This window comes from Pelodiscus sinensis, chromosome 1, assembly GCF_049634645.1.
Source record: "Pelodiscus sinensis isolate JC-2024 chromosome 1, ASM4963464v1, whole genome shotgun sequence".
NCBI classification, from domain to species: Eukaryota; Metazoa; Chordata; order Testudines; family Trionychidae; genus Pelodiscus; species Pelodiscus sinensis.
In genome coordinates, this window is record NC_134711.1 from 137,957,618 (window position 1) to 137,977,711 (window position 20,094).

The 20,094-nt window shown below is 55.0% G+C and overlaps 1 protein-coding gene across 1 annotated transcript; it reads left to right on the forward strand.

The window, feature by feature from the left end:
• Nucleotides 1–1,955: 1,955 nt before the first annotated feature.
• Nucleotides 1,956–12,113, forward strand: C1R (complement C1r). Its single transcript, XM_075903554.1, has 11 exons — nucleotides 1,956–2,113; nucleotides 2,878–3,106; nucleotides 3,307–3,499; nucleotides 3,676–3,819; nucleotides 3,978–4,174; nucleotides 4,708–4,855; nucleotides 4,930–5,051; nucleotides 5,657–5,735; nucleotides 8,333–8,473; nucleotides 9,947–10,021; nucleotides 10,378–12,113. Coding segments are annotated over exons 1-11 (2,133 nt in total). The 5' UTR covers nucleotides 1,956–2,111; the 3' UTR covers nucleotides 11,181–12,113.
• Nucleotides 12,114–20,094: the final 7,981 nt, after the last annotated feature.

Consider the following 20,094-nt stretch of genomic DNA (forward strand, 5'->3'; position numbering starts at 1 on the left):
CTCACGTCCTTCCACTTACCCCTCCCTAACCCCCCTTCCTGATGTCAAATAAAATACATGCATTTTCATGAACACAAACTTTCTTTATTTAACAAAACTGAGGGGGTTGGAAATGAAACTCTGGTGAAACTGGGGAAAGGAGGCGGGAGAGGGGAAGAGAGACGGTGGGAGAGGGGAGGAGGAAACCTGGGAGGCGGGAGTTGGAAGGGGGAAGCAAGGGGAAGAAGGGGGAAGGGAAACCTAGGACTCAGGGTTGGGGGTCTCGCTGGACCAACTTGATTTTCATGCAAATCTGCTCCTGGGTTTGCATGTGGCCTTTGGTGGCCAGGCTGGCAGCTATCCTGCCATAGATGGCCGCGTTCCTCTATCAAATTCAGAGATCATGGACTTTGGGGGCACCTCCCCCAAGCCTGAATAAGGTCCATGGACCAGAAAGGCGCCCACCTTCTCCAGGCCCTGGCAGGCTCCTGGGAACTGGCAGACTGGTCCTGGGGAGCAGTGGAGGGCTGGCTGCCAGTGGCTTGCTGGCTCCTGTTTTGGGGCCATTGGGTCTCGGCTGGCAGGCTTGGAGCTGGCAGAGGCACCGTAGCCAGAGTCAACCCCTTTAAGGGCTCCAGGGAGGGGGGAGGGAGAGGAGTGTTCTTGGTTGAGGCTGGAGTGGCCACCAGGGAAGGCTGGAGGCCTCCCATTTCAAAATCAGTGTCTACACAGCACTTATTTCGAAATAGCTATTTCAAATTTGGCGTTATTCCTCGTGGAATGAGGTTTACCAAATTCAAAATAAGCGCTCCATTATTTCAAATTAATTTTGAAATAGCGGTTTGGCTGTATAGATGCTAGTAAAGTTATTTCGAAATAACTTTGCTGTGTAGACATACCCTAATAGAGTAGGGTGTCTACACAGACATCACAATGCCATATGCCTCTCACCAGGGTGGGGTTTTACTGCACTGCAGCTCTGCAATTCCTACACATTAAGTGGCTTGGCCGTGTGTATACCTCAGGAGTTGCTGTGCAAACACCTACTTAACTGCACAGAAACTTGCCAGTGGGGACATGCCCCAGGTTATGAAGAAAACCCAAAAAGTTGTTTATTTTCCCTGGTTTTTTTTTTCACATTCATAATTTAGGTTTTGTACGCCCTGTTCACTGGAAAACTATAGACAACTATAGAACAAACAGTGAGTTCCCACTCATTGAGAGAAAGGAAGGTATTTGTATTTATTTTGTTTGTTAATAATAACGCCTATTTAACTCCAAAGCCCAAGAAACAGCTGAAAGAAAACTTCTCTTTGTTAAAGATTTAAAGCTCCTGCTTCCTCATCAAGGAAGCTGCTGAATCACACCTGAGCAAAGGCCTGGCATTGCTGGGATTTCTAAGGTAAAAAGGACCAGTTTTAAAATGTATTATATATTTTTTAGAATAAAATTTCCCACATTGGAAAAATGCCCCAAAAAGGAGACTGGGGAGAATATGAACCCTATTACTTTTTCCTTTTTATGACACCTTTAAAAAGAAAACTCCCCCAAACTGCACTAGAACAGTGTTTCTCAACCAGTGGTACAAGTACCCTTAGGGGTACTCGAGAGAAGTCTGGAGCGTACGTCAACACAACTGAAATTTGGAGTAAACTAAATTTTTGTTTTAAGTTTTACAGCATTTTATTATTTTTGTACTTTTTCCACCCAAAAAGTTAATTGCATCGTCTCCCCGCTATGATTAAGTTCTTTAAACAATTGTGTTGCAACAGTAGAAAAATAATTTGTGTGTCTGAAAACTGTAGGTACTGGGGAATTTTTTTTTTTTGAAAAAGGGGTACTTTATAAAAAGAAAGTTTGAGAAACACTACCTTTGAATATAGCCCTCCACGCCATACAAATACATAGGAATCTGTTTAAAAAGGCCCCTGGTCACAGCGCTTGCAAAGAGACAGCAGAGGGCAGCAGAGGGCAGGCCAATGAAACCCATTCACCATGCCAGTCCCTCCCCACTCCCCGTATCCCCCGTGCTGCATTAGCTCTGGCAGGGTTAATAGTTTGTGCTGGTAAGTCGCAGCCCGGGCTGGAGCGCCTGGAGTGAGACACGCGCCCGACAGCGAGACACTGAAGCCATGTGAGTGCTGCCAGTCCGGGAGGGAGGTGCTGGCACCTTTGGGAAGCAGAAGGGGAGGAGGGGGACTGAAGAGTCTGGCTCTGGGGCAAGATGAGAGGTGGAAGGGGCTACATCCAAGCCCCACTGTGACCCCACTGACACCCCTCCTGAGAGAAGGGGGCAGGGTGGGATCCCCCCTCGGGCTGATCTCCTGCCAGGGAAGGGGAATGTTTGGGGGAGCGTAATGGCTCCCCTCCCCAAGAATCCCCCAGACTGGGAACAGGATGAGGGGGGGCAGCAGGGAGTGGCAGGAGGGGACCCAGGCATGGCCGGGGATCACTGCCACCGGGCCGAGGGCCTTTGGACCCTGAGCTGGGCCAGCTCCTGAGCTGACAAACAAAAGCAAAACCAGGTGGCCCAAAGCCAGGCAGAGGGCAACCCCTGGAGCCCAGAAAGCCGGATCTTGGGCTGTTTCCCCCTGTTCTGAGAGACCCGGGTCCAGGCTGGTGTGTGACAAGCAGCCAGAGCCCCAGGGCCTGTCCCTGGTCCCCACTGAAATGGCCTCCTGCTTGGAGGGCGTCACACCCCTGGTGAGTGGCTGGTGCCCAGCGGGATCTTGGGTCTCTCCAGTTCTCCTGTCGCCGCTGAGTCTCTAGGAGCTGGTCAGTGCTAAGTGCGCAGGGTGTGCTGGGCTGCACAGGAGCCTCCCGTGAATTCTCTACCGGCTGCAAATGGCCCAGATCTAACTAGTATCACACACTTCCCCATGTACATTGTGTTCACAGGCTCCTCCCGCTCCTCCTGTGGGGGTCTCTGCTCTCCGGAATGGTCAGTTCCAGCCCAACCCCAAAGAAGCTTTTTGGGGAGATCACATCCCCCCGTTACCCCAAGCCGTACCCCAACAACAACATCAGCACCTGGGACATCACCGTCCCCAAGGGCTTTGTGGTGAAGCTGAACTTCTGGCTCTTTGACCTGGAGCCCTCTGAGTCCTGCCTCTATGACTACGTGAAGGTGAATGCAGCAGAGCCCTGGGGTGTGCTGGGGAAGGGGAGCGGGAGTTGGGGACCTCAGGGCACAGGCTCTCCTGGCTGTCCCACAGGCACTGAGGAGACAGAGAGAGTCAGAGATGCCCGCACCAGGGAATGGTGATACACGGAGCAGGTTGAATTTCACAAGGTCCCTGATTTCCTGTCCCCCTTTCTCCTTGACAGATCACAGCAGATAAGAAAGACCTGGGCCGGTACTGTGGCCGGCAAGGCTCAACCACAGGCAACCACCCGGGAGCCAGGGAGTTTGTGTCCAAAGGGAACCGCATGAGGCTGAAGTTCCACTCAGACTTCTCCAATGAGGAGAACGGCACCGTTATCCCCTACAAGGGCTTCCTGGCCTATTACCAAGCTGTGGGTGAGTAGGAGAGCATCCCGTGACCCCATGCAGGAAAGCACAGCCGTGTCCTGCGCCCCATCCCCAGCAGGCAGGGGCCTCAGGACAGCAGCCAGTCCCGCAGCACCACCAACATGGCGCTTTCAGTCGGGTTTAACTCTTTCTTCCCCTGATGCCCTGCTCCTCTGTCCCCACAGACCTGGATGAGTGTGCCTCTGGCAATGCTATTGAGGAAGATGAGGGGCCTGTGTGCCAGCATCTCTGTCACAACTACGTGGGTGGCTACCTCTGCTCCTGCCGCCCCGGTTACCAGCTGCAGAGCGACCACCACTCCTGCCGAGGTGAGAGAAAGGTGCAGAGACGGATGCAGAGGGAGAAGGGTGCAAGCGTGGGAGAGCCCAGAGCGGAAGGGGAGGGATGAGTGAGCTAGGAAGCAACTGGTGGGTAAAAGGCTTCCCCCTTTTACCCACTGTAACTGCTGCTCATTCCTGTCCCCCAGTGGAGTGCAGCAGTGAGCTGTTCACCGAGGCCTTTGGGTACCTGTCGAGCCCAGAATACCCTCTGCCCTACCCCACGCAGCTGCGCTGCAACTACAGCATCCGTCTGGAAAGGGGGCTGGTCATCACTCTCAAGTTCCTGGAGCCCTTCGATATTGATGAGCACCAGCAAGTGCACTGTCCCTATGACCAGCTCAAGGTACTGGAAACCAGCCCAAACCTGTGTCCCGCCCTGCAGCCAGGCCAAACAACCCTGCTTCTCCCTGCAAAGAGCTCAGAGACCCAGCCCTGCTGGCAGGAGGGAGCAGAGGTTAGGAAAGGGAGAATGCCCAGGGTGCAGAGCAAAGCTGTTTTCCCCAGTGAGGCCATCCTCTGGGACACCTAGTTCCCAGCACTGTGAGCAATGGGCCTCTGGGCCCCTCCCAGATCTCTCAGTGCTTGGGACAGGTCCTGGATGCTAACCAGAAAACGCTCCCCTCTGCTCCATTTCACTGCCTCATCCCTGACAGTCCTTTCTCCTTCATTTCCCTACATTCCGGGTTAGGTGGACCCGGGTTAAGTGGTCTGAGATGCAGAGACTGACCCATGAGTCAGATCTGGCTGTGGGGGCCCCAAGGAAGCTAACACTAGGGCTAACAGCTCTGTTGGTCTGGCCTTATGCAGGGGACGAGGAGATGGGGGTACTAGTGTTGGTATGAATCTGGCTTTGAATAATCCTCTCTTCCTCTCCAGATCCAGGCCAAAGGGAGGGAGATCGGTGAGTTCTGTGGCAAGGTGTCTCCTGGCATCATTGAAACCAACAGCAATGAAGTGGATGTGCTGTTCTTCTCAGACGAGTCAGGGTTCAGCCGCGGGTGGAAGATCCGCTACAGCTCGGAGAGTAAGTGGCTCCCTTCTAGAGCTGCTCCAGGCCTGAACATGCTGCTTGCTAACACCTGGCATGTTCCCCAACAGGAATCCGGTGCCCCAGGCCTGTGCCACGGGACCGGTTCACCCTCATCAAAGACCTGCAGCCCCTGTACCATTTTCGTGACTACTTCATCGTCAGCTGCCAGACTGGGTACAGCCTGATGGAGGTGAGACCCTACTTCCTCCACCCTTCTGCTCTCTCTCCACTCCTCCTTGCTTTCCTTCTGGCAACACCTCCTCTTGCCACCCTCTTCTCCTTGCTGGTCCCCTTCCCTCCTCCCATGCTCCCCCAGGGGCTCTTCACTCCCTGGCTGTCACAGGAATTGGTGGGGTTGGCAGGTTCAGAGGCATTGTCAGAGGCATTGTCCCAAGCCTCCAGAATGTGTGGGAAGCAGGAATTGCTCTGAAGAGGGACCCTGCACTGTGCTCAGGGACTAGATGAAAGGCAGCACTTCCTTGCCTTTTCTTTCACCCCTGTCCCTGGAGGGTGTGTGTCTGGGGTAGAACTGGAGCTTACTGTTTTGGTGACTGCAGGTTTTTTTGGCTGGGATAAAGAGGCTGCAGCAGGAGCCTGCTGAAATAGGGGCAGCTGAGACCAATGCACAACAGAGGGGGAGGAGAAGTTCAGGGGTCATGGCAGGGAACTGCAGTGGGCCTCGGGCAGAGCTGGGCAGCAGCGAGAAGGAAGACATGAGGCTCTCTCCCATGATTTGGGGTTGGGGGCAGGGATCTGAGGGCACACATGGTCCTTAGTTCTTCTCTTTTCCCACAGGATGATCAGAAACTGCCATCCTTCACTGCTGTCTGCCAGGACGATGGGACTTGGCATCGACCCATGCCCTGGTGTAAAAGTGAGTCAGTGACCCCACTCCTACTTCCTACACATGGATTATTCCCCTGCAACCAATTCCAGACTTGCCCATTACTTTGGGGTGTGCTCATTTATTAGCATTCCCCCTCCAAGAGACTCAGAGGGGGAGCCATGTTAGTCTGTAACTTTAGAAAACAAGTGGCCCTGTAGCACCTTCCAGACTAACAACAATTTATATGGGATCGTGAACTTTCGAGGGCACAGCCCACTGCTTCAGATCTTTTGTTCATCTCTAAGGACTACTCATTGCTGTTCTGAGAGGGGAGGTTGATAATTCTATCAATGCACTACAGGCAGTCCCCGAGTTACATGGATCCGACTTACGAATGGGGCTTTTCTCGCCCCGGAACTCGCGGGCGGCGGGACCACCCAGACGCACAGTCGTCCCGCCACCGTGTCCTCCGGGGCAAGAAAAGCTGCTCCAGGGGTCCCCAGCAGACCAGGGACACCCCGAGCAGACCAGGGACACCCGGAGCAAAGCCTTGGAGGCGCGGGACCCCGCCGTCTCCAAGGCTTTGCTTGGGGTGTCCCTGGTCTGCTGGGGACCCCTCCCAGCAGACCAGGGACACCCCGAGCAGACCAGGGACACCTGGAGCAAAGCCTTGGAGGCGGCGGGGTCCCGCGCGTCTGCGGCTTTGCTCCGGGTCTCCCTGGTCTGCTGGGGGGGGGGGGCGCAGCTAGTGCACGCCCCCCCCCCCAGCAGACCAGGCTTTTGTTGTGGACGCCTGGGGTAGAGCAGCGGGGATGCTGCTGGGTTGGTCCTGGGGGGACCTACCCGGCAGCGCCCCAGCTGTTCTGTTCCAGGCTCCAGATTCAGCCGCTGTTGAAACTGATCAGTGGCTGATTCCAGGAAGCCGGGGGCAGAACAACTCTGCCTAGGGCTTCCTGTAGTCAGCCCCTGGTCAGTTTCAGCAGCAGCGGCTGAATCTGGAGCCAGTTCCCACTTACCTACAAATTCAACTTAAGAACAAACCTATAGTCCCTATCTTGTACGTAACCCGGGGACTGCCTGTATTTGTGTTACTTGTGTTCTTATATGGAACTGTACTTCTTCTTTCTGCTAGTTTCCCTCCCCATGGAGTTATCCTGCAGGATCTGGGCTCCTCAGGGCTGGGTTCTTTCCACCCTGGAATCAGATGAACACACACACTCATGCACAGAGAACATCTGGGAAGTTAACTAGCACTCACAAGCTGATCCTTTATATGTCCCTGGACTCAGTAGGCTGGGATGCAAAGCAATGCCACATTGTGACCCTCATGTGCCCTGGGACTCAGTTTAAATGGCACTTCAAGCTGCTACCCTCATATACCACCTGGTTCAATACGTCCCTATTCCTGCTTTCACACCACAACCATTCTGCTAGTAACCTGCATGATGAGCAAACCCCACCAGAGTCTTGGGTGCTGCAGGGATCTTTAGTTTAGATACAAAGAGCATTGTTGCAGAGTGGATGGAGAAGCTAAAATTGTTCCTAGCTATGGGCTCCTTTGAGGGAGCTCATAGTGCAATTAGGCAGTTTAAGAATTTTGGATACCAATAGAGGACTTGTCACTAAAATTGATCTGATAATTACTGATCTGACTATGGGCAGGCGTGGGTTCATTAGCATCTGGAACAGAGATTTCCCAGCAGGCAGTGCATTCATGCTCTCTGTAACCCAGTGTTCAGTGTGGTTCCTGCTTTGGAATTGCTGTTGTCCATTCTAAATGCTAATGGAGAAGCCTTCCTGTCCCATCTTCAATGTACATGAAACTAGGTGTGTTTCCTTAATCATGTCACCCTTGTCCGGTGGGGTTTAGGTCTGTCTTCTCCTGCCTTTTCATTGCTTTATGTAGCCCTCCTTCTGATCTGCCTTGGTTCAAGCACAGGGTGAGGGTAGAGGCAGGGGCAGAAGCAGGGGTATGGGGGTAGTCTTTCATGAGTACTGTGCCCTGGTTCCCCAAGAACACTGAGCTGGTACGTAAGAGGGGTGAGTGGGAAATTCATCCTCCATAGCCCATCTAGTCCTTGGCATATCTAGTGTCAGCAAGGGGACTTGGAAATGCCAGTTCTGACTATTGTAGGCATTGTTGAAAATGTCCTTTGAGGACTTAAACTGTGCCCTCCCTCTCCAAAATCATCACTTGGTGTCAGATGGCCACTATGCTTTCCACTAGGCTGGGCAACATTTGCAAATTAAATTTTTTAGAATAAAAAAAGCCTCCCCCCCAAAAACACTGTTTCAAAAACCATTGTAATTCTTGTATTTGTTTTTGTTTTTTGCAACGTTTTTAAGACTTTGATCAAAATTATTGAACTATGAAGCCTTTCTGACAAAGTTGTTGATCAAGTGTCACTACATAAACAAATATGTCAGCTTTGAATAACTTTGAGTCTGTGTGTGGCCTTTTCCTCCATTTCTAAGCAGCTCTAGGCTCTGCCAAGTGGGGACTGGACTCTGCACCTCCTCCAGTGGGCTCATGGACAGTCCCCATCCCTCCCTCCCATCATGGGCTCCAGCATAAGTCTCTGAACCTCATTGCTGCAGTGAGCAACGTGGCTCCCCCTTGACTCCTCTCTTGTTCTCGTTTGTAGTTGTGAATTGTGGTAACCCCAAAAATCTGACCAACGGGGCCTTCCATTATGTCAGGGAACCAGGGAAGAACGACTACCAGGCAGAGGTCACCTACCAGTGCAACCAGCCTTATTACCGCATGGTCACCCACAGAGGGAACGGTGAGTCCTGACGCAGGAAGTGCCATAGAAATCAGAGCTGGGAAAGTGCCTGTCCCAAGGGTGCCCTGTCTGCTTTAAAGGCAGGAGAGTCTAGGTATCGGGCAATCCCTGTTCCATGGTTCTGTCAGGATCCAGCAGTCTGGGGTCTCACCAGGACTTGAGTGGTGACCAAGGTAGATGTGGGAGACAGGAAGCCTTCCCCGGAAGTTAGTGTTTGGGGAAAACCCAGGCGACTCGCTCGTTAAGGACCTGCCTGCGATCAACAGCCTTCCACTGTGGAGTGGAGGCTCCCTTCTCCCCAGGACACTCAGGATGAGCCCTGGGCAGCAGGGTGGTGTATCTGCTGCCTCTTCTCTCCTGACAGGGGCTACTGAGCTTTCCTGCTGGAGGCTGGAAGAAGTGAGTTGAGAGGGGGCAGCTGGAAAAGCTGCTGTGAGGCTGCGACTGGCCAGAAGGAGCAAATCCTGCAGGGCAGGTGGTGGAAAGCCAGGGGAGCAGCCAGCCTGAACTATTGCACAGGCCCGGCAGGAGGTGGGGGCCTGTCCGACAGGGAGGGAGAGAGGAGGGCAGTGGAACTGCAGGGCCGTGCTGTGCTGAAGGGGGCTGTGCTCGGGGTGGAGCCTGCTACATCCCCTCAGATCCCATCTCCTCACAGCTCCTTGGGCCCCAATTTCCTGGGTTCTGGAATGGGGCCCTGCCCCCCCTTGAGAGACAACTCCCCTGGCTCACCATGCAGAGGGAAGGCTCTCGAGCTCCTTTGCTTTGGCTCAGTCCCAGCCTAGTCTCACCTCCCGCCTCCTAATAACACTCAGCAGAAGCTGCGACCCCCCAGACACTTGCCAAGTTCCTCACATTTCCCCGGGGCTCTCTGTCCATGCCTGCCCCACGCCAGACAGCTCTAGCTCTGCACCTCTCCTAGAGCTCAGTGTCCTGCCAGTGATGTCAGGGAACCCCAGTCCTACTGACACAGGCGGCATGTGCTAAAAACACCAGCCAGTACCCAACAAACCAGCTACTGATCAACGAACTGCACCTGCCCACCACTGACAAACCAGCTCCACCCGCCAGCCATACCCACCAGCCAGCCACAAACCAGCTCCAGTTCCAGCTCCAGCTGCCTTTGTCTTGTGGGATCACACCCAGAAGACTCGTCAGCACTCATGGCGTCTAGTGACTGAATAGTGTAACTTCCAATGAGCAGCATAGCCCCGCAGCCCCTCCAGCCCCCTGCGTGTCTGTGGCTCTTCTCGGAGCTCCTCAGGCCTATCCCTGTCTCTCTGGATGGAGGGGCCCGATGGGCCGAGGGGGGCTGCTCTCTCCCTGTCTCTTGTGTGATGCCTCTGGGATGGAGGGGCCCATGGCTGAGTACAGCCTGCCCTGTGCGGTTGCGCCAGTGCCTCTCCCTCTTCCCCCTGTGCCTGATGGTCGCTCCATGCTGTCCTCAGTGTCATTATCTTCTTGTCTTTCCCTCAGGTACATACACCTGCTCCGCTCAGGGCTCCTGGGTGGACCAAGGCGGCCAGGAGGAAATCCCAGTGTGTTTGCCAGGTAAGTAGGGAACGTCCTGCTGTGTTCATCAGCACTCAGCAATATCCCTTAGGAGCCAGCACTGACCGAGGGGCACAAGCACAGAGAGGGCGAGAGATGAAGTGAAGGGGGACAGCATGGGAGCGTGGGGACAGGGGGTACAGGCTGGGGGGTGGGGCCAGGGATGAGGCGTTTGGGGTGCAGGCTGGGGATGGGGCAGAGGGGCCAGTGGAGGTGGCAGGGCAGGAGCCAGGAGAAACCCAGATAGAAAGGCAAGCAGGAGTGCAGGGAAGCGGGGAACTGAGGAGCACGGGGAGAAGAGAGACGGGGGAGAAGGGAGCATGTAACAGGCTCTTTGGTTCCTGTCTCCACCCCAGTGTGTGGGAAGCCAGACAATCCCATCGTGAGAATCCAGCGGATCATCGGTGGCAGCACCGCACCGCCGGGCAGCTTCCCATGGCAGGCGAAGGTGGACATCAGTGGGCTTGGGGGTGGGGCGCTGCTGGGTGACCGCTGGATCCTGACAGCAGCTCACAACATCCTCCCCAAACAAGTCAGCCCAGAGGAAAGGAGGAGCCTTGAGAAGGTGACTGAGGACGCCGAAGTGTTCCTTGGCCACACAAAGGTGGATGAAATCCGCAAGCTGGGTAACCGGCCCATCCGCAAGGTGTTTGTGCATCACACCTACAACCCTGATGATGAGAACAACTTCGATGGGGACATTGCACTGATTGAGCTAATGGATCCAGTGACTCTGGGCCCTGACCTGCTGCCTGTCTGCCTCCCAGATGTTAGCAACAGCACCTTCTACTCCAGCGGATACATGGGCTACGTGAGCGGCTTTGGGGTGGAGAAAAACATTCTCGCAAATCAGCTGAAATACGTCTCACTGCCAATGGGTAGCCCGAAAGCCTGTGCAGAATGGCTGCAGGGAAAGGATGTAAAAAAGCCCATGGTGTTCTCTGAGAACATGTTCTGTGCTGGCTCTCCCACTGTGAGGAAAGACACTTGCCAGGGGGATAGTGGGAGCGTCTTCACTGTGCTGGATCCAGAGAGTGAGCGCTGGATAGCCACTGGGATCGTCTCCTGGGGCCTGGTCTGTGGCAAGAGCTATGGCTTCTACACCAAGGTCATCAACTACCTGGACTGGATCAAAGGGATAATAGAGGAGAGGCGCTGAATGTCACTATCCTATTGGCTGAAGGCTTAGTGATGTCATATAGGTATCCAAACACCAATATAGCATTGGCTGAAAAATTGTGATGTCATAAAGGCTTCTCAAAATGATGGTAGAAACTACTGAATTTTTGGTGACATCATCAAAGCTTCCCAAAGCCTCTGTGCCATTAAGTGAAGCTTTGTGGATGTTCTAAGGTGGGGTGGGCAATAATTTTTCATGGGGCATCACTCCAAGAATTTGGTAAGTAATCACAGACCAGACTTTTGCACGATAATAATACAGGGAGTGCGGGGTCTGGGATAAAGGTCTGGTGCAGAAGGGAGCTCAGGGTAGGGGATTGGGGTGCGGGGGGGGGGAGGCTGTGGTGTGGGAGGGACTTTGGGTGAAGGAAGAAAGGGTTATGACCTGGGGCAGGGGATTGGGTGTAAGAGGGCATGCAGGTTCAAGGGGGAGGGGGGCTGCAGGAGAGGATTCTGACCTGGGGGACAGGTGTAGGAGGGGGATGCAGGGTCTGGGAGGGAGTTTGGATACATCAGGGGTTTGTAACCTGGGTTTGACATGCAGTAAGGGATGCAGAGGGTTTGGGTATAGGGGAGGTGGTTCAGGTGTGGGAGGGGGTGGGTTCCAGGTGCAGGCTCTAGCCAGCAGGCACTTAGCCTAAGTGACTCTCAGCCAGCAGCCCAGTGGGAGCCTCAGGCAGGCTTCATGGCTGCCACAGCCCCGCACTCTGCTCCAAGTGGCCAGCTGCTGGTGAAATCCAGCATGCTATTGGCTGAAGTCTTGGTGATGTCATAAAGCCTTCTGAAATCTGTCGCGCTATTGTCTGACATGCTTGCAATGTGGGAGAGCCTCCCGGCGGGTGCTGAGTCAGACTATACTCGTGCCTCGGCACCAACGCGCTTCTGTCAATATTAAAAACACTGCTACACGCAACAGCTGGTTTTATTTAACCCTCTCCCTCCCCCACCTCTCTTTTCAATAACATGAAAGCACTGTCCCCACAGCAGGTTCAGAAAGCAACTTGCAGGCTGTGCCTGTATGGAGATTGCTTCATCCAGACTGAAATGCAGCCACCTCTGGAGCAGGGTTGCCAGATTTTGACCAGCGCGCCCAGCAGAAAACATACCCTGGTAGCTCTGCTCAGTTGGCCATTAAATGTCTGGTTGGCTGCAGTGTGAGTGGTCTGGGCAGGCTCTATACCCGTGGTCATCAACCCGTCGATCGCGATCGACTGGTCGATCACGAGGCCTCAACCAGTCGATTGCGAGGCATTCGGGCAACCCCACACCCCATTTTCCCCTCCACCCCTGAGAAGGCCCACTACCTACCTCTAGTGTAGTGCCAGCTTTTCGCGGGGTGGACGGAAGTCCTGTTTGAAGCCCACGTCACTTCCAGGAATTCCGGAAGTGCGCGGGCTGCTCCCCTCCCACAGTTCTTTTGCGTGCTGGGGGAGGGGGGCGTCGGCCCCGGAGGAGGAGTGCGGAGGCTTCTCTGTGCCACCAGCGCCGGAGGGGTGAGTTGAGCGCAGGGGTTTCCCTGCGCCATGGGACTGGGGGCAGGCGCCCGCGGGGGTTGGCCATACTGCGGGAGGGGAGGGCGGGGGTTGGCTGGGCCAGGCCGTGCTGCGCTGCGGGAGGGGGGTTTGGCCCCGGGGCAGGTGCCCGTGGGGGTTGGCCGCGCTGCGGGAGGAGAGGGGATGGGCTGGGCCACACCGTGGAAGGGGGGTTTGGCCCCGGGGCAGGCTCCCGCGGGGGTTTGGCCCCTCCACGGGGGGGGAGTTGTCCTGGGGCAGGCTCCCGTGGGGGTTTGGCCCTGCTACGGGAGGGGGGGTTGGCCCCGGGGCAGGCATGGTGGGGGGGATAGAAGGGGGAGTCAGGCCCAGAGGAGGCATGCGCTGGCTTCCCTCTGGAGGGGTGGGGAGAATCCTGGGACGAAGCAAATGCAGGGTACTCTTTACTGCCACTGGCACCTTGTCCCCGCTCCCCAGATCCTACTCCCCTGTCCCCAGCTACAGAACTCTGTCCCCATTCCCTGAACTCTGTCCCCACTGGCACCCTGTCCCCTGCTGCAGAACACTGTCCTCTGCCCTCCCAACACCCTGTTCCCTCTCCCCCGCCCCCAGCCGCAGAACTCTATCCTCACAAAATGTATAATTATAAATGCTTCATTGTAGATTTAAATAGCATGAATAAAAAACAGACCATTTATTTCTTAACTATAAACACGTGATTTTAATTGTATGTATCACATAATTTAAAAATAAACTGTTTATCAGAGTGTGTAAGTAAGGGTTGGGAATAGCAAGTGATGGACAGGAGGAGAATAGAGAGGGCGGGCTTCAAGGAAAGGGCGAGGCGGTAGATCTTCGCCTGTTCTGAGATTTAAAAAGTGATCTTGGGTTTAAAAAGGTTGGAGACCACTGCTCTATGCCTAGCTCTGTGTGACCTTCAGGAAGTGATGTCATGTCCCTCTGGCTCGTAGGCAGAGGGCTCCATGAGCTACTTCCACCCTGAGCAGCTGCTCTGCACCCCACACCCCAGCACAGAGTCCATACCCCCTTCACATCCAAACTCTTATGTTCTAAGCTCAGGGCTCAGCGTTGGGGGTCTCACTGGACCACCTTGATTTTCATGCAAACCTGCTCCTGGGTTCGCATGTGGCCTTTGGTGGCCAGGCTGGCAGCTATCCTGCCCTAGGCGGCCACTTTCCTCTGCCTAGTGTGGAGGTCGTGGACGTTGGAGGCCTCCCGCCAAACCTGGATGAGGTCCACGATCTCCGCGCTAGACCAGGCGGGCGCCCACCTCTTGCAGCCCCGGGCAGGCTCCTGGGTGGCAGCAGGTGGCTGGCTCGTTCCGTGCCAGGTGCAGGGTCTGCTGGCTGGGTGCTGTCAGGCTTGCACCTGGCATAGGCACTGTAGCCAGACCATGCCCCTTTAAGGGCTCCAGGGCCGGGAGGGGGGCAGACGAGTTTCCCTGGTTGTGCCCAGAGTGGCCACCAGGGCAAGCTGGGAAGGACTAGCCTCCCACTAGTTCGAATTAAGTGGCTATACAGCCCTTAATTCGAACTAGGCGTTAGTCCTCGTAGAATGAGGTTTACCTAGTTCGAATTAACCGCACTGAATTCGAACTAGCGGTTTGTATGTGCAGCGCCTATCAAAGTTAATTCAAACTAACAGCTGTTAGTTCAAATTAACTTTGTAGTGTAGACATTCCCTTAGAGGGAACACTACTCCCCAGCCTCTCCGCTCCCAAGTTAATGTCACACACATTAGGTTAGTGCAATTGCAGGATAGTCGCATGAGGGGGTTTGGTGGGGGCCAAACTAATCCCTGTTGGTAGGAGGATGGTGGGAAAAGTCCTTAGCGGGGAGTCACGTGACACCTTTTACTTCTGGTCATGTGTCTATCTTGCCCCGAGAGTGTTACCTCCAGAGGTGTTGCCAATGGGAGTCGGGGCGTGGCCAATGGGTGTGATTAACAGGGGTCAGGAGTGTGGCTAATAGGGGTCAAAGTACATTTAAAAAACATTCTTTGGGTGCACATCCTAATTAAATGTGCTGCGCACGCCTATGGTTTGCAGGTGGCATGCTTCAAGTTGTCCAACATTTGTGCCTCCATACAAGTGTCTGGGCCAGGGACCATTTCTAGGGATGCAGGGGCGGCTTCACAAGCTGCACTTTAAGGGGGGAAGAGCCACATGTGGCTCACAAGCCACGGGTTGGCCACCCCTGGAATAGAGAGCCCAAGGTGCCACCAATACCTGAGGCCTGCACTGTGTCAGGGAACTGACTAGGTGACATATGCACATATACTCAGCTGCAAACAGCCTCCCCACATTTCTTGGCTCTGGGCAGGGATGTGGATAAGGGGTTAGGATGCTAGTGGGAGCTCTGGGCTCAAGGATGGGGCTGAAGGGTTCAGGGTTTGGGGAGGGCTCCAAGCTGGAGCAGTGGATTTGGGTATGAGGGGGAGGAGGGTATGGGCTCTTCTTTCCTGACCCACATATGGGTCTAAGGGTACATCTTGACCAGTGATTCTTAACCTGGGGTACATGCACCCCCTGGGGGTGCAAGATGCCCTTCCTGGGGGTGCAAGACATGGCAGATTTTTATGATATATCTTGGGTTTAAAGAACCGACCTACTTCAGTGATTTTTAATAAGGGATGTGAGAACATATTTTGAGAACAGAAGGGGTGCAGGCTGCAGTAGGGTTAAGAACCACTGATCTACACTATCTGCTTCTTTCGAAAGAAGCTTTCAAAAAAGCTTTTGAAACAGAGCGTTCAGACTATATAAAGCCAAACTGGACTTACTGGATGCTCTCTTGCAAAAAGGGCACCTGGAACCAATTTTGGCAGGGCATGGGGGCAGCATTTACTTCCGGGTGCTGCTGCATGAGGCTTGCAGTGACACGTGCTTAAAGAGACCCTCTTGGACAGCCGTTTCTCTGCTGCTGCTGCTGGCTTGCCTACCACTCAGAGGGACAGCAAAGCTTCTGCAGTGCTTGCTCTGATTGCCCAGCTTTCTTGGATGCCACAGCAGTTTGGTATTGTGTTGGTTTTTCTGGTTTTTAATTTTTTTGGCCATGAAGCTACCCCTGGGCAGGCGATGGCCCCACACAGCCATGCTGCAAATTCTGCTGCACCTCCATGACACCGTCATGATGCTCCTGCCCCATCTGGACTCAGAACCCAGCCTTGAGACCTCGCCCAGGGTGAAGGACCAATGGCCTTTTCCCACCGAACTTCCTCGTGGACAGGTGATGTTGGAGGCTGGACACTAGTGCCAACTGGTGGGACTGGCTCATTATGGAGCAGTGGGACGACCAGCATTGGCTCCAAAACTTCCATATGTGGAAGGACACATTTTAGGAGCTCTGTGCTTAGCTCGCCCCTGTCCTACAATGACAGCACACCCACTTGCAGCCCACCATCCCCCTGGAGAACCTGGTCACTATTGCCCTGTGGAAGCTGGCCTCTCCTGACGGCTACTGCTCAGTGGGACACCAGTTTGGTGTGGGAAGGTCTACTGTTGGGGCCATCTTGATGGAGCTAACTCACTCTTGGGGGACAGTCTCTGTGGGGTGGGAGAGCTGGAAAAGGGGGACTGTCAGGAAAGGGCAGAGGGAGTGGGGGATGGAGTGGGAGTGGGGGGGAGATGTGGGGGGACCCCTCCTAAGGGCTCAGGCTCCCTCTCTAATTTCCTGTTTTGTGTGTTTCTATTTGTCCTTTTCTTCAGGTGGTGAGGGCCATCAACTTGGAGCTGCTGCCCAGGATTGTCCACCTTGGAGACCTGGACACCATCGTGGACGGCTTTGCTGGGCTAGGATTCCTGAATTGTGGAGGAGCGCTTGATGGGACTCACATTCCAATCCACGCATTGCCCCATCGAGCAGCCCATTCATTAACAGAAAGGACTATTTCTCCACGGTGCTGCAGGCCCTCATCGACAACCGGGGACAGTTTACAGACATTTGTATGGGGTGGTCAGGCCGGGCACATGATGCTTGCATCTTCAGGAACTCCTACCTGGACCGCAGGCTGAAACATTCTTCCCACAGCAGTACTTTCGGTCAGGGACATGCAGATGCTGATGTGCATCATGGCCGATGCAGCCTACCCCCTGATGCCATGGCTCATGAAGCCCTACACTGGCCACCTGACATGAGCAGGGAACAATTTAATGTGCACCTGAACTGGGCTCGCTTGCAAATTGAAGGGGCATCTGAAGGGGAGGTTTAGGTGCCTGCTCACTCACCTTGACAGTGGGGAATGCAACATCCTTGAGGTGGTGGTCACGTGTTGCGTGCTCAGGGCCGGACTAAGGGGCGGGCTAGCTGGGCAGCTGCCCAGGGCGCCAACCTATGGGGGGCACCCGGCTCCCAGCGGACTGCAGCAGCCACCTAGGGCGGGGACAGTGTTAACCACCGCAGCACCGGCCAGCAGCGCCTTTCCCCTCGCGGCCGCAGTGCCCTGCACGGCAAGGCGCAGCCCACCCCGCGCAGCCCTGGGCTCCGTGCCATCGGCTGTGGCTGGGCCGACTGGGCAGCGCATGTGCCGTGTGTCAACCCACGTGCCCAGGGGCGGGTGCATGCTTGTGCCGTGTGTCCAGAGGCAGGGCTGTGCTCCCTGGGGTGGCACCATGTGCCTGGGGCTCAGGGTGCCAAAATGGCTCGGGCTGGCCCTGTGCATGGAGAGGAAAGAGGAGGCCTTCCTCCCAGGGTGGGGGACACGGGCTGCTGTGGAGGGGAGGCACTTTGAGCAGCCCCGGACAGCTGCCATCTGCTGGGCTCACCAGGCCGGAATGCGTATCCATGAGGCCCTAAGGGATAGATTCTCAGAAGGAACCCAATGACTCTCCCCGGGGCCTCCGCAATAGGGGCTTGGGCCTGGCCCCCTAATACCTCTCCCCCCACAACCCATCCCTGCTCCACTTTCTGGACAGTAAAGACAGACACCAGATTTTGTTTGAAAAATAGGGGGGAGGGAGGCTTAGGTCTGAGGCACCTTGACAGAATCAGGGTTGGGTGGGGCCTGGGACAGTAGGGGGCTGGATTGGAGGGGGTGGGCTACAGCTGGGTCTGAGATGGCAGTGGGTGGGGGGAACAGGGAGTGAGGAGGGGAAACGGGGAAATGGGGGACAAGGGAGTGCAGGGGGTGCAGGAGCAGGTTGAGCAGGAGGAGCTGCAATAGGGCCAGGACCTGGGAAGGCCATGACGTCCCTCATTGTGGCACATATTGTTGTGCACTGCTGGACGAGCTCCTCCAGCAAGCGGTCATGCTACACAGCTTCTGCCCACATCCTCTTGGCTATAGTGTCCTTCGGTTCTTGGAGGACCCCAATGTGCTGGCGCATGAGGTCGTGATAGACGCGCCAGTGTCTGCAGCTTCCATGGACCTGGCTGGGTGGTAGGATAGGTGTTGCTCGACCATCAGAGATGGAGGGAGAAGTGGTCAGTCACATGCGCGCACACATCCCTGTTTGTGAGCAGTGAGTAACTGTCCTTGGAACAGGGGACCCGAGGTGCCCAGGGCAACATCCTTCCCCCCCCCCCCACCACCATGGCCAAGCAGCCCAGGGAAGTGTCTGGCCACAATGGGTTCCCAGGTGTTAGAGAGGGGCCTGGAACAGCCTGGCCCTCCCAGGGGCCCCCCCCCCCCATATCCCTGTACATTGCGGCACTGTCTGCGGGAGCAGTTGTTGTCTCACACGTGCACACATGGCCGAGTGCTATGTGTGACACTCATCAGTCTGTGTGGTGTTGTGCATGTGCCCTTGTGCCTAGCCTGCTTCCCATAGTGCCTGGCGCGGGGTGGACAGCCCTCCCTGGGGTCGGACATGTGTGGGGCCTTCCCCAGACTGTGAGCAGCAGCCCATGTGTGTCCCGGGAAGAGACGTGCCCTGGGACTGCATGTGCTTGCATGGGCACGGACACCTGCCCTGTGTGTGTGGCAACCTCATAGCATCCACCTGATGTTCCCTCCCTGGGATCTGAAGATGCCAGGGAGGCCTCCTGGGTCTGGAGGTCTGGCTCCAGGGTGAGGGTCACACCACTCCTGGGGTCCCCCTCTTCGTCCTGGAACTGCTGGTCATTGGGGTTGTCCTCAGGAAGCTCCGGCTGGTGCTGGACAGGTGTCTCCATCCCGGATCCACAAGCACCCAAGGAGACAGGGGCTCCCCACACTCCAGGAATCTGTCTAGCTCCTCATAGTAGGGGCAATAGAGAGGAGCTTCCCCGGAGCAGGAGCTGCGCTCACAGGCCCTGACATAGCCCTGCCGCAGCTCCTTCACCTTGCTCCTCACTTGATCCTACTTGAGTGCAGGGTCCTGCTCTGGCTGGCTTCCTGCCACAATGCCTGCCCAGGGTGCCTGAGCCTTTAAGACATGGCTGCAGACAGGAACAATAGAGCTGTTCTTAGTGTAGATGGAGTCTCCCCTAGGGCTTTTTCCTGGAGGCCTTTTCTTTTTAAACTGCCTCCCCAGTGTCCACTCATGCCTTTTTTCTAAAGAACTCATTCAAAAAAGGCGTTCTTCTGATAAAACGAGGGTTTCTGCTGTCGAAAAAAGTGCCGTGTTCTTTTGATTTAATTTCAAAAGAACGTGATGGCAGTCTAGACACAGGCTACTTTTTTCAAAAAACTCTGTAGTCTAGACATAGCCTAACTGACCCAGGGCATGTCAGCAAGAACCTGCCAGCCAAGCTCCTGAGCGAGTGAAGGCTCAGTACCACCTCAGAGCCATGGCCCAACCTGTCTGGTGTGCCATTGCTGAGCTGTCCTCACCCTGCTCTGAAAGGCCTCCTAACCACCCCAGGCCACAACAAGGGAACCGCTTACTTCTTCTTCACCCAGCTGGCTGCAGCTAAGTCGTGAACAACATCTGGAATGTAAGGTGACCCTTGGTGCTTTCTGTCATTCCCTCTCTCAGACAGCCTTTTGCCTCCTCATCTTCTTTTCTGTTTCCTGTCACTCTTCTGTTTACCATCAGACTGGCTTAGCTGGCCAAGAGTCTCTTTCGCAACACTGCTGGGAAAGCACGTGACCAGAGAGGCAGCTAAAAGCAATATCTTAAGCAGCCTGCCTGATACTGGTATAAGTTTGTCAGGTCTTGTCTTGGCTAATAACACCATACGCCAAGACTGTTTTCTCCAGCAGTGGGGCTGCAATTGACAGTCAACACCAGAGACAGGAACAGAATTTCTACTTTTGCTGTTCTTTTCCGTCCCCCTTTGGGTGTTTGCCTTATTTTGGCTTAAAGGAAACAGATCAGATGTCTCTTCCAGCTCTATGATTCTATGGCTTTTTCCTTGTTATATCCCCTTTAAAAAAGAAAGGGCCCTCATTCTATGATCACAGCGCCTGCAAAGAGACAGCAGAGGGCGGCAGAGGGCAGGCTAATGAAACCCATTCACCATG

Bases quoted from the DNA above. Each gene is read 5' to 3' on its own strand.
- C1R (XM_075903554.1), top strand. The intron at 5,736-8,332 runs GTGAGTCAGTGA...TCTCGTTTGTAG, and splicing joins ACCCATGCCCTGGTGTAAAA to TTGTGAATTGTGGTAACCCC. The intron at 8,474-9,946 runs GTGAGTCCTGAC...TCTTTCCCTCAG, and splicing joins GGTCACCCACAGAGGGAACG to GTACATACACCTGCTCCGCT.